Below are 12700 nucleotides of genomic sequence, written 5' to 3'. Positions count from 1 at the left end.
CCATGATTGGCCCATGCACTCAAAATTTTCAAAATGTTTTGCTAGTAACAGAGATGGCCACTACAATCTCTCACCCCTTCACCTGAAGTAGTAAAACTTCAAAGGCTACAGGAAAGAGAGGGGAAAAATACCAAAATGTAAATGAAAATGGTGCTATCAAACAGTGAGTAGGGAAAGTATTTAAAACAAAATGAAACAAAACACCCACCCCACCTTTTGTTTCCTGCTGACATTCTCGTTACTCCTTGCAGGTGAGCAATTCTCCTGTCAAACTAACTGCAATATATTTGTGTTCACACTGGTGGTGTGGTCAGAAGACCTGGCTGACAGTGGGGGGACAGAGATGTGTATGCTTCTATACGTCTGAAATATGTTCATATTCTGCATTTGTGCAGCATCAGAACCTAGGGGAAGACCTGTCTGCCTGCCCCCTCTCCTCAGTTCATTCTTTTAACACTGCCCGTCTGGGGGGTTTGCAATTTTTTCATCTTTTGTTTAGAATTTAAATATTTAATTTAACATGTCTGTAGATGAAGTTAATGGTGGTTCTTGTTAACATGGAAATATATGATAGGTTAATGAGCTGCAAAGACCATTTAATTAATTCATCCTACCATATGATTAATGCCTCAGTAAAGAGGAAGTGTCCTCTATTACTTATTTAAATATTAGGGATGTGACAGCAAATGAGGTTTTGTTTGAATGTTACATTTTTGCCTATAGATAGATAGGGTCTGGAATTTGTACATGAAGATAAATAGACGTGCTCCTTCTGAGAGTGCTCCTCTGAAACGCTTTCCAAAGGAAAGGCACTATTGAAATAGAATGTACTACTGAATCTAAATTATACTATCTAAATTGAATGGGGATGGAGGGATACTCGTGGTAGAATGAAGAATGCAGCATTTCCACCGTAATGTGCAAATCCCAGACACCCTCTGCCTAAATAACAATTTACTTTAAAACAAAACTACATTTACTGCCACAGATTTTTAAATGCATGCTGAAAGTTATCTAATGGTTTTCCTCATTAAAATCGGTAGGACAGATATTCTATCCATCACAGTTCATTAAACTCCCTGCCTTTTTACAGGAACATTAGGTACTTACGTATGATTCATTCCAAAGTTAAATTTTGGCATGGTGGGGCAAGAGGGAATCCATTGTCTTTGATTCCAGGTTACATGTTGTGATATGTTTCCTTTAGTGCTGTTAGTTTTTCAAAACAGGAGTCTTTTTACAATGCTGAGAATTCTGACAGGAATCAGTCTCCAGAAAAACATAAACAGCATTGCAACAGTGAAACAAAGTTGAGACTTTTGGTCCTCATGTCTTGTTTTTCTTGTTGTGATGGATGCAATATTTTTAAGGTCTTGACTGCCCCATATTCTCATTTGTAAGAGAAAATGAAATGTCAGGTGTCTGGACAGTTAAAGGAAGAATGTGGTTCCTGCACACATGTCTTAATGTCAGGTTCTTGGATGGGGAAGAACATTGAAAGATTCAACTGGACTGTTTCCTAGTTGTTTTTTACTGCCAAAAGTGTGACATTCATATCAGTTTACAAGACCCATGTTTCACTGAGCCCTTATGGTGTTTGAATGGGCTGATGAAAGTGTGAATTCAGTTGACATTATAACTCTGTCTACATATTGGATGTGCAGCATTGGGACTGAAAAACAATGCACCCTAAGGGGCAGATGAAACAAATGCTTTTTGTGTGGAACGCTTTGCTTTTCAGTCAAAGAAGTTAGCATATTGATCTCTAGCACTGCAGGACAGTTCATCCATTTTTGCATGTATTCTAAATTTCCCCATATCCTTGATATGGCAGAACATTTTCCTAATATAACAAAAACTCATCAGTCAAAATGTGAAAGGAGAGGGATCTATTTTCCTTAGTGTGCACATAGTAATGTTAATTACCAACATGCACTAAGGGTAGAATAGCCCTCTGAGGCTAGGGCTACACTGCAGAGCTTACAGCAGTGCAGTTGTGCAGATGCGCTAAGCCAATGAGAGAGAGCTCTCCCATCAACTTAATTACTCCAGCCCCCGCAACTGGCGGTAGCTGTGTCAGTGGGAGAAGCTCTCCTGCCAACATAGTGCTGTCCACACCGGTGCTTAGGTCGGTGTAACTTCTTCACGCCTCTGAGTGACATAACTTATACTAATGTGAGCTGTAGTGTATATATAGCCTCTGTTAACAAATTCACCAGTAATGCTCTGAGTGTACTTTACCTGTGTTTTCTTCCTGATTTACATTACCACCATTTGGTAACGTTGGACCAGTTAGCAGCTTTTATGCATGGACATCGGCTATAGCTTTGTTGACCTAAAAGTTCCTACTATTGTATTTTGTACTCTTCTTAAGAAGTTCCAGTTGTTATCTGAGGAAAGGAGATGATCACTGAGGAAAGGAGATGATCACTTGATGATAGATAATGGCATCTCCAGAATAATGGATAGAAGGATAAATCATTCTGGGACACCAGTCTCCCACATTATTAAATGTGTATGTATAAAAGTGAACACACTTGCTATTGTTATCAGTAGGCTTGTTTGTTGTAATTCATATTATAGTAATTTATTGTGTCTGTTCTGAAGCATGAACCATCAGATAGAGAAGGGAATGGGTAGTCAGGAGACCCTGGGTTCTAATCCCAGCTCCAGTTAAGCTTTCTGTGTGACCTTGGGCAAGTCACATTTTCAAACACAGGCACTTAAAATCCACAATGGGGCACCTAAAAATTGGCCTGAGTTTCAGAGGTGCTAACTACTCACTGCTCTTGTTGGCTTGACTCCACTGAACCAGCACCTCTTAATAATAATTATTAATAATAATAATAATTATAATAAAAAGAGCATGGATTTAGGTACACCAACACTGGAAAATCCTTCTGTCTTCCATTCAGCGAAGTACCTTGCTGAATTGGGGTAACTGTACCTCAGTTTCTCAGTCTGTAAAATGAAGATATTACTTCACAGAATAGTTGAAAGGTTTAAGTAGTTCATGTCTGTACAGCTTTTTGAGATCCCTGGATGGTAAATACTATGTAAGTACAAAATGTTTAGTAGTAACTATGTTGGAGGCCCATCAAATGGATGCAGTGATTAAAAATCTTCAATTCATTAAAGTGCTTAATGGTGTTTTTATTATCCTCTAGTCACATCTTGGCTGGCATCTTTGCTCTGACACCACTTATCTTTTAGGGATTCCACCATCACTCCACATAGCAGCAAGTGGTAGGGCACTTGTTTCTCCTTGACATCTATCTCAGTCAAGCTCTCCCAGTTTTACCCCAAACTTATTTTTCCCTTCCCCTCATGCACTCCCCCTGTATCTGCTTTCCTGGCTGTTATGTTAGAGGATAATGTTATTGTCGTATTTTTATGAGTGAAAATATGTTTAATGTGTTGGGCCCTTCTGTTGAAATCAGTGGAAGTTTTGCCATTGACTGAACTGCAAACTGGGTTGGGCTCATTCTGAACTATTGTATAATGTCCCAAGCAGCTTAGACTAAAAAGAGAAATAAAATTAATAATATAATTAATATACTATCACAATATTTTCTTATTTCTAATACTATAGAGACTTTATATTAACTGTAATTTACAAAAATAAAACCCATATTAACCATACCATTTAACTTTAAATAATTCTTTGTCCAATTTAATAAACTTGCCCACTAGGTGAGTTATACCTTTAGCAAGATACAATTAATCTTGAGGTACAGTGGACTCCACTTAAGGTGGCCTAAGATATGGTATGTTTACGCAATCTAGTAGCTTGCCCAAGCAAAAGTCACCTTCTTGAACCAAGTCCACTTCCTGCACTTATTCTTCAGCTATATAGAAAGTTGTTGTTTCTGGGCTTTTCCCCCATGTGGGTTGTATCCTCTTTCTCTGCCTGTCATCTCCCTGTGCTGTCTGTGTTCCCTAAATTGCTGACTTGTCCTGCTTGGTGTGCTCTGATGAGTCTTGTTTTCTTCATTCATTAATTATTGCTCCTGCTTCTGACTTGACTCAGTGAAATCCCTTACAGCACTGGCAAACAGCTCTCTTTGGTGCCCAGTTGTCACTATCCAGGCACAGCAAAGTGACAGTGGCATTGTGTTAACATCTCATATGAAGGTTCTTTTAATATAAGATTATGGGCACAGTTCTCATCTCATTTACCACCCGTGTAACATCGTGGAGTTCAGTGGAGTTGTGTGAAGGAGGAAAATTGCATCCTATATGTTAAAATCTAACCTGTTTTGGACAGTCTCAGTTTTAATTGTGGTTTTGGTCCTTTCATTTTTATCTCTTTTTTTCATCTTCTGAATCATTCTGGGCTGGTCAATGGAAATTAAAATAACCAGTGTTAGGAAATAACAATGTCTGTGTAATAGTCAGCTTCTGTTGTTCACTCTGATGCTGATGAACTTCCCAGACATGCTTTGCAGTTTGTTTAACGGATCATTTCTTTTTCAGTTTCCATATGGCCCCTTTCCTGTAAGGAGTTCTGTAGTGAACACTAGTTCTGATTGCACTACAAGTATGTTATAAACTTGCCAATACAACTCCCTACTGCCCCTCCTTCTGACTACATCTGATATGATCATTAAAGCAACCATTTATATTAATTTATATTCAGTCCTGACATTCATGGGGGGAAAACAGTAGGGCATGACAGACACAACACCTGCAAGTAACTTTTCTAATTACATCTTGTGAACTTCCTGATGAAGACACAAGTAAATCTGGGAAAGAAACTGAAAAGCAGGAGTTGGGGGGGGGTGGAAAGCTTTTAAAAATATATTATATATCATATCACTGATTATGTTGTTTATACAGTGAGTTCCAGCTCATCCACACTCAATATACAAGGTCAGAAAAGAAGTTTGAGTCCTTCCCCTGAGTTCTGTATTGTTTTGCTGTTGTGTTTGATTACCTTACCATTTTTTATTACCATCTGCATTGCGAAGCTCGATCTGCTGAGGGTTTTTTTTTTTTAAACAGCATCCCATGGCACCTTTAATTCTGCATTTTCTGTGGTTTTGCTTCATTTGCAGCTTTGAGATTTTCTGTAAATACATTTATCCTACATTCTACATCAGTAACTTGTCTAGTGTTTGCTGTATAATTTAACCACTTACTTCCAAAGAGCAGATAAAGTTTTAGCATACAGTTACTGTAAAAAGAATTTATGAGTGAAGTGTTAACTTCGTAATGTTCTTTACTGTGTACTATAAAAGGACACTGATGACAGCATTTTATAGGTGTTCTTTAAACATAATTGTTTTTAATAGACTTTCAGAAGCCTGAAAACAAAGTTCCATTACAAAATGATTTTGCCTTTATGGCTTCTCTTAAGCAGTGATTTTCAATCAATAATAAAATAAACAATTTACTTCCTTGTTGTGCACTCCATACCATTGATCATGTTAGCACTGAGAAGAGGTTTTTCTTAGTTAACTACTTCTCCAGGAATGTTAAGAAAAAAAAATATGGTCTCTTGTGGATCCTAAATTATAGAGGTTGTGATGGGATTGCTAATATTTTTAAATGACAAATAGATACTTTTTCAAAAATACTTGTTTTTATTGTGCTTTTTATGTTCAAAGTTTTGTATAGACATTAACTATTTAAAGTATAGAGTCAAATCTGAGTTCATGACATGAAAATGAGTTCATGGGTAGAGAGGAAGGAGACATTTTAGGTCATATCAACAATCATGCTGATAACCAAAACTTCTCCTACAAACTACTTATTCCAACTCAGAGATGGGACAGTCCTGTGAAGTCTGCCTGGAAATACAGATTGGGTGGACTGAAACATTTTAGTAATTTTTTGACAACTTTGGCAAATTATTTCTTTTGAAACAAGCAAACAAAAAACAAAGTGTAAGTAGATGTCTTTGTACCAGAAAGCACGTCCAACATGCAGCTTACATTTCTGAGAGGTTCCACCCTTTTGACTCTTGTATGATTTCTTGTTGCACACAGCTGATGATTTGATCTGTAGGACTTTCTTCATCCATATGATAATTTGGAGATTATGGGTCGGGATTATAATACCTCGCTCTTATTTAGCACTTTTCATCCATAGATTGCCAAGTGCTTTACAAAGGCAGTCAGTATCATTATGTGCACTGTTTCCTTAAATCTGTTGCAGGAAGCCAACTGGAGGTGCCTAAGGAAAGTTCTATGCAGAAGCTCGCCAGTGAAGCACAGAAAGAGACAGAATACCTTTAGGAGTAACACTGTTCTCCTTATTCTAATGAAGCTTTTGTTCAGTGTTAGAAGCAAGTGACTCTTTGTGATTATTTATCTTTGTACATGATACAAATTAGATCAGATTTAATCCTAATTATCTGTATTTTTACAATTAGTTGTATACAAGGATTCTAGGAGAGAAACAGTGGTGAATGGTTAATATTTTCCAAACGAGTGAAACAAATCTGTTCCAGGAATGCAGATCAGCTATAGATCAAACTGATCATACAGCTGAAGTGTCTTAAACCAATATGTGGAAGAGTCTTCATCTTTTTATAAAAAAGTAATATGGCAGTATGCCAATAATATCATGTAAATTTCTTCCTCCATTACTATACAATAACAGTATATCTTTGGCCACCTTTTTTTCCCCTCCTGACTTGTCACCATTATTTATAAATTTTTGTTAAGTTATGCTAACAATACTTACTTCACTCTAGCTTACATTGCCAGTCAGCACACTCCTGGAGAAAATGAAATATCTCATATAAATCTTCGCTGCATGCCCTGTACATGATTTTTGAATTAAAATAGCTAAGACGTGTTTTAACAGCAGCTGAAGTATCACATTCAAATTTACCGAGCCACTCCTGTCTTTGCCAGATATTTTATATTATGCAGTGTGTTCTCATTTTGGCAGTACGCTTCATTGCATATATTTTTGCAATGAGAATTATCACACATTATTTTTAAGCTTACAGAATATTATCTTACTAAAGATATACCGACGTCTAATTGTAAATGATGATTTGCATTATTCACATTTTCTACTGAGCATGATGATTTTTAATGCAGCAGTAGTAACTGTTCAAATAATTCTTTATGGTGTTATATGTAAAAAGGAAGCTCACCTAGAAATTATATAAAATTTGCAGATTCCATTTATCCCAATGATGGTTATCCAGAGAGAGAGCAAGTGTAAGTGAGAATGATTTTGTAATCTAGTGGTGAGGGCACCCTGCTGGGAGGTTGGAGACCCTGGAGTCCAATCCCCCTGTTTCAACCACTTTTCTATTATTTATCCACAGTGAAACAGCTTCAGTAGGAGTGAATGAGGGATCCCATATCAGTATATGCCATAGGTCAATGGTTAGAACACTCTCCTGACAGGTATCTCACCCCTGTTCACATCTGTGCGTTCCCTCTGGCAGAGAGGGGGGAATTGAACCAAGGTGTCTCACACCCCAGACAAGAGCTCTAACCACTGGGCTAAAAGTGATAAGGTGGGCATACACTCCACTTCCTCCTCCAACTGGATTCTGAATGGGACCAAATCTGATAGGTGACCTCTGAGCATGCCTAACTGGATCAGGTCCTGCTCATGCCTTAGGCAGGCAAATGCTTATCTTCCCTGGTTCGTGACTCACTGTTGGTTTTAGGTGAGAGAGATGCAGCAGTGTGCACACCCAGAGGCTGAAACATAGGCACCTAGGGAACTTTTACTTTAGAAACGTAGGTGCCAAGTGAATTTAGGGGCCTTTGTGAATCAGGGCATAATACTGGAAAGGATTAATAATTCAGAATAGTATTTTATCTTGATAGTTGATGACGCTTTAATGTTGTAAAAAAAATTTTTTTTTTTTTTTTTTTTTTTACAAAAAATGTTTGAGGTCACAAGGTGTATTGGTTCTACTTATCCTTGGATTGGGAAAGTCCCTCAATTAAATAGAGTTAATATGAATGCTGGAAACATCTGAAGAGTTTTCCCACTCCCCACAGGTTAGAAACTTAAATTTTTATATTAGCATCTCAGTCAACTGAATGGAGGTTTTAAATGCATTTCAAATGCCATTTTTAGGATATCTAGGGAGTAGGGAGCCTTGTATTATATGCGACTATAATTGGTAATGAACTCACTGCACATTAAGCAGTGGGGGGCTGTTGTCTGGCTTGTTGGAAAATGTGTGCACCCCTTTAAGGGCTAGAGAGCCAGGGAGTGACTTTCTGCTGCAGTTGGGGCTAGCGTCGCCAAGCTGACCTGGGCACATCTCCCCCAGGTGATCGGAAAAGAGGAGGGACTGTACAGGTCCATACTGGTTCAGGAAAAGCCAATCCCTCTTTTATCTGGACTATGTGAAGTAGCACCCACCCTCTCACCCACAGAATTGTTGAAATGCCAGGTTTTGTCCCCACAGCGGGTTTGGAAGGGGCTTAGCTGGGACGAATGTAAAACAGGAGTTAGGCTATGATGTTACAGCTCATTTTGTAAATGTGGGGTGGATATCCAGTGCAGGTACTCTGTAAGGGAGGTACCTACAATGGATTGGTAAAGGATTTAAAGGAAATACTCTTTAAAGGAGCATAAAAAGGCTCCTGTGACTAGTACGGCAGAGAGCCAATACCCCATCCTTTATAGCCCCCCCCCATTAATCTTCATTCGAGTAGGGGGGCTGGTGAGGTCCCAGCAGTGGTTTGGCTGGGGACCTGGATGGGTAAGGGGAAGGGATGATAGAAGCCCCCCTCAGATGATTACAGAATTACCTGTACACTGTACACTTTTATCTGCCGGTTACTCCCAGACATTTAAGAATAAAGTTTCAACCTAATTAAACTACATCCAGTGTCTCCTGTCCTTTTTCCAAGATAGCTGGACAATGGATCAGTAATTACCCAGTATTATGATAAGTAGCACACAACTTGCTTATGGCTGGAGGCATTTTTGACACACATTTTATAGATATTGTTTTGAATGAGACAAGTGTGGAACATTTCAATGGAAATGTTACAAAACAGAATTCTTGAATTCTCTCTCATTGATTAGGATAAAACTCTTCAGAATGACGTGTTGGAAATTTTATTGCGTATGTTCAGGATGGATTAAAAGGAATCATGTATACAGTTTTATCGGGGCTGTCTGAATAGTAACACAGGCATAAAGCACGTCAAAGAGAGCAATCAAAATTCTAAAATGCAGTAAGGGCTCAGTCTTGCAAGGATATTAACTGCCCTCAACTTGATCTAACTTCATTAGGGTTGTGGGCATTCAGCACCTTATGGAGATGTTCAACAGCGTGAGAAGCAAGTCCACACTCTTCACAAACAATCTGAATACAGAATGTATCCTAGCAGTGTGCTGGAGGAAGAAATCTTCCATTCAGGGTTTCAAGAGTTCCCCAAGCTCTTGTATCCTGGCTTCAAGATATGGCTCTGGATATGTCAGTGGCTCTGGATATGTCAGTGGCTCTGCACAGTGACATATCCAGCCAGTCTAGCCCTGCCATGCCACCATATGACACCATGCGGGAAGCTCCAAGAACTGCACAGAGACTAGAATGTATTCATCTCCTGTGCAAGCTCTTGAAATTCTGTCCCTCTCTTGCTCTTCATCATTGCATAGAACAGTGCCACCAAACCTGCTATCCCTGAGACCCTTAAACTTTTAACTGGTTAAATATGAATGAAACAACTGTATAGTACATATGTAATACATTTTTACTTTGTGTGTGTCTAAATATGTGTACACCTATATTTTGGCTTATTCTACTTTTATTTATTTATTTTTTGTGTTAACATCACATCTGAACCTATATGGGAAACATTTCACCAGCAATGGTGGCTCTGCAGTTTTCTTTTGATGGGAGTTTGACACTGCTGCTGAGTTAATGTCACATGGTAACTACTTCTTTGATTCAATTAACGTTTCCCTTATTTTGTACTGTCCTTTCCTGTACTCCATTCGCTAATTACAATGTGATTTCTTTGATTGCTTGTTGAGATGGCAAAAATGCTGTGCCTGTATTTTTACTATTCTGCTACTGCTGAGATTCTTATTGCTGACTCTTGGGGGCAGTGAGATCTATGAACCGTACTAGTTTTCTTGCATACTTAGCTGCAATTGCAATCTTCTGTAATTATGATTTAATTAACTTTTGAGTATTGCACAAATGTAAAAAAGTGTCAAAACAAGATAACTATTGTAATTTTCAAATCGATGAACATTACTTCTTGGGATTTTATGTTATGCAGGTACTGAGTAGTCCAGTGAGATTGAATAGTCTATCTCAGGGATCAGCAACCTTTGGCACACGACCCATCAGGGAAATCTGCTGGCGGGCCGAGACAGTTTGTTTATCTGTAGCGTCCGCAGGTTCGGCCGATTGCGGCTCCCACTGGCCACGGTTCGCCGTTCCACGCCAAAGGGGGCTGCGGGAAGCAACGGCCAGCACATCCCACAGCCTGCACCGCTTCCCGCAGCCCCCTTGGCCTGGAACGGTGAACCGCAGCCAGTGGGAGCTGCGATCAGCCAAACCTGTAGACGTTGCAGGTAAACCAACTGTCCCGGCCTGCCAGCGGATTTCCCTGATGAGGTGCGTGCCAAAGGTTGCCGATCCCTGGACTATATAATATGAGAGAAATCAGATGTGTGCAGTAGAGGGGAGTATGATGGTCTGTTGGGTGATCAACTTTTTGTTTTGTAACTTGTGGCCTGGAGCTTTGGCTAGATGTTCCTGTTACTCTTTTTATAAATAGCAGTAATAACATTTTGAAATATGCTTTGCTTTTTCTACTGCATTTTCTTTCTCACTCAATGGCTGGCTGACTGATTAAGTGTTATTCGCCAAGAATATTTTATTGTACAAAATATTATTGTACACCTGTATACATGTGTAATAAATATACATATGCATATACTCATGGGTATGCATGCATACACACACTATACACATTAAATCTGCAGTAAATATCTGTTTGTATTCACATACCCATATAAATATAACATATTAGTTAACATTTAATCCATTTGTTTTGTTTTTGTAGTGGATGGCTGTATACACAGAGCTGCTGGGCCCTGCCTAGTTGCTGAATGTCGCAATTTGTGTGGCTGTGAGACTGGACAAGCTAAAATTACTTGTGGATATGACCTGCCTGCCAAATGTAAGTCAACGTCTTCACACAGTATATTTTTTAAAATCAGACAAACTTTTCACATGCTTTCTCCCACCCCAGAAGTATAATTGAAAATTAGCAGTAGATTTCATTCAGCATGTTTGTGAGCATCTCTTCCTCTCCCATCCTTGCAACAATTTAGATGTTTAAAAATAATTATTTCAGCTGTACTACGTAGTGGAAATAAATGTGTTCTTCAAACACAATGCATGCTTTATCTTACATTTTTTACAAGGGGTAGTGTACTGTTTTATATATATAATAGGTAATCTAAGGATCTGAAATAACATAGACTAGGAACAAAGTGTACATTATCATATTTAAGTTCCATGGAGACAGTTTTTGGAAATGATGCAGATTTCATATTCGTCACGCAGATTTCTTGATTGTGAATACATTGAGAGCTGAGGAGATCAAAGTGATGTATTGTGTTTTCAGCTGCTGTGTAGAGGCTGATTGGCAATTACTGTGAAGGCATCTGTCACACTTTAGCTTTCAGTGGAATGCAGTGTTCAATGCTGGAATGTTTTTGCAGTTTGAATGTGGGATTGTTAAAATGCCTGTTCTATTTAAATAGTAAGAAGGTTATTTGATTGACCTCGTTGCATAGAGGTTGAGCCAAACTTGGAAAAATAAACATCAGGGTATTAATGGTGTGTTATGATAAGAGTCAGTATTATTTAAGATCCTATAAAATGTAAAAATGCAGAAAATATTATCGATCTGTGATCTTACAGAGATGTGTATTATTAAGAGATGTGCTTATATGTGAATTTCAAGAAAGCACCATGAGGATCTTCTCATGACACCTCAGGTTCTCAGTACGCACACGGTCCAGTGCAAGGAACGTGCTTTATCGAAACATATTCAGATCTTCTCTTTGATTTTGCTATAGGCTGTTTTCCTGTAAAATCTAATTAACATTGCAGTTATTAAGACTTGACATAGGGTTTCCATGGTCCTGCTGGGGTACGTTAGACAAAAATGAAAATTTTGTTCCTTGTTGTTTTGTGATAGTCTCTGCTAAAATGGAATTACCTAATTAAAACAAAAAACAAAACAAAAACGCAAAACAACGCACATGCCAACTTAGTAATTATTTAAGTGACGGAGATAACAACTATAAAATAGAAACCTTTGTTAAGGTTTACAGACAGATTTTGCCACCTGTAATTCATGAATTATGTAAGGTGTGAATTCCACTGTGGGGAAAGTGCTGAGTAATACCCATAGGGGCATAATTGTGTGGGGTTGTATTTGGACAAAAATACTGGGAAGGTTTGTATAAAAAGAGAGTCAGTTACAGATGTTACCTGTCCAGAAGCCATCAGTTAACACTTCAAAATGGTCAACTTAAGTTAATTGTTCCAGAATTAAAAGCAGTGGCAAGACTATATGTTTTAGGTCAACTTTTCTTTATATAATGCCACTATAAAGCCCTTAACCTCTTTCCAACCCTTTCTCTGTCCCATCCCCATTGAAGTAAGATGATTTTTTATAACATTACTACCAGCGCTCATGCTGAGGTTTCGCTAAATGCTACCCACACCTCT

The 12700-nt window shown here is 38.4% G+C and overlaps 1 protein-coding gene across 2 annotated transcripts in view; it reads left to right on the top strand.

The window, feature by feature from the left end:
* MACROD2 (mono-ADP ribosylhydrolase 2) overlaps positions 1 to 12700 on the top strand; it is a 1311577-nt gene that overhangs the window by 426554 nt on the left and 872323 nt on the right. For both annotated transcript variants that reach the window (XM_073339563.1, XM_073339564.1), the window contains exon 5: positions 11019 to 11135. In XM_073339563.1, coding sequence (XP_073195664.1) covers positions 11019 to 11135 — 117 coding nt within the window. The remainder of the gene's footprint in view (positions 1 to 11018; positions 11136 to 12700) is intronic.

Source organism: Lepidochelys kempii, chromosome 3, assembly GCF_965140265.1.
Source record: "Lepidochelys kempii isolate rLepKem1 chromosome 3, rLepKem1.hap2, whole genome shotgun sequence".
Taxonomy (NCBI): domain Eukaryota; kingdom Metazoa; phylum Chordata; order Testudines; family Cheloniidae; genus Lepidochelys; species Lepidochelys kempii.
This window is presented reverse-complemented; position numbering and strand designations above follow the sequence as displayed.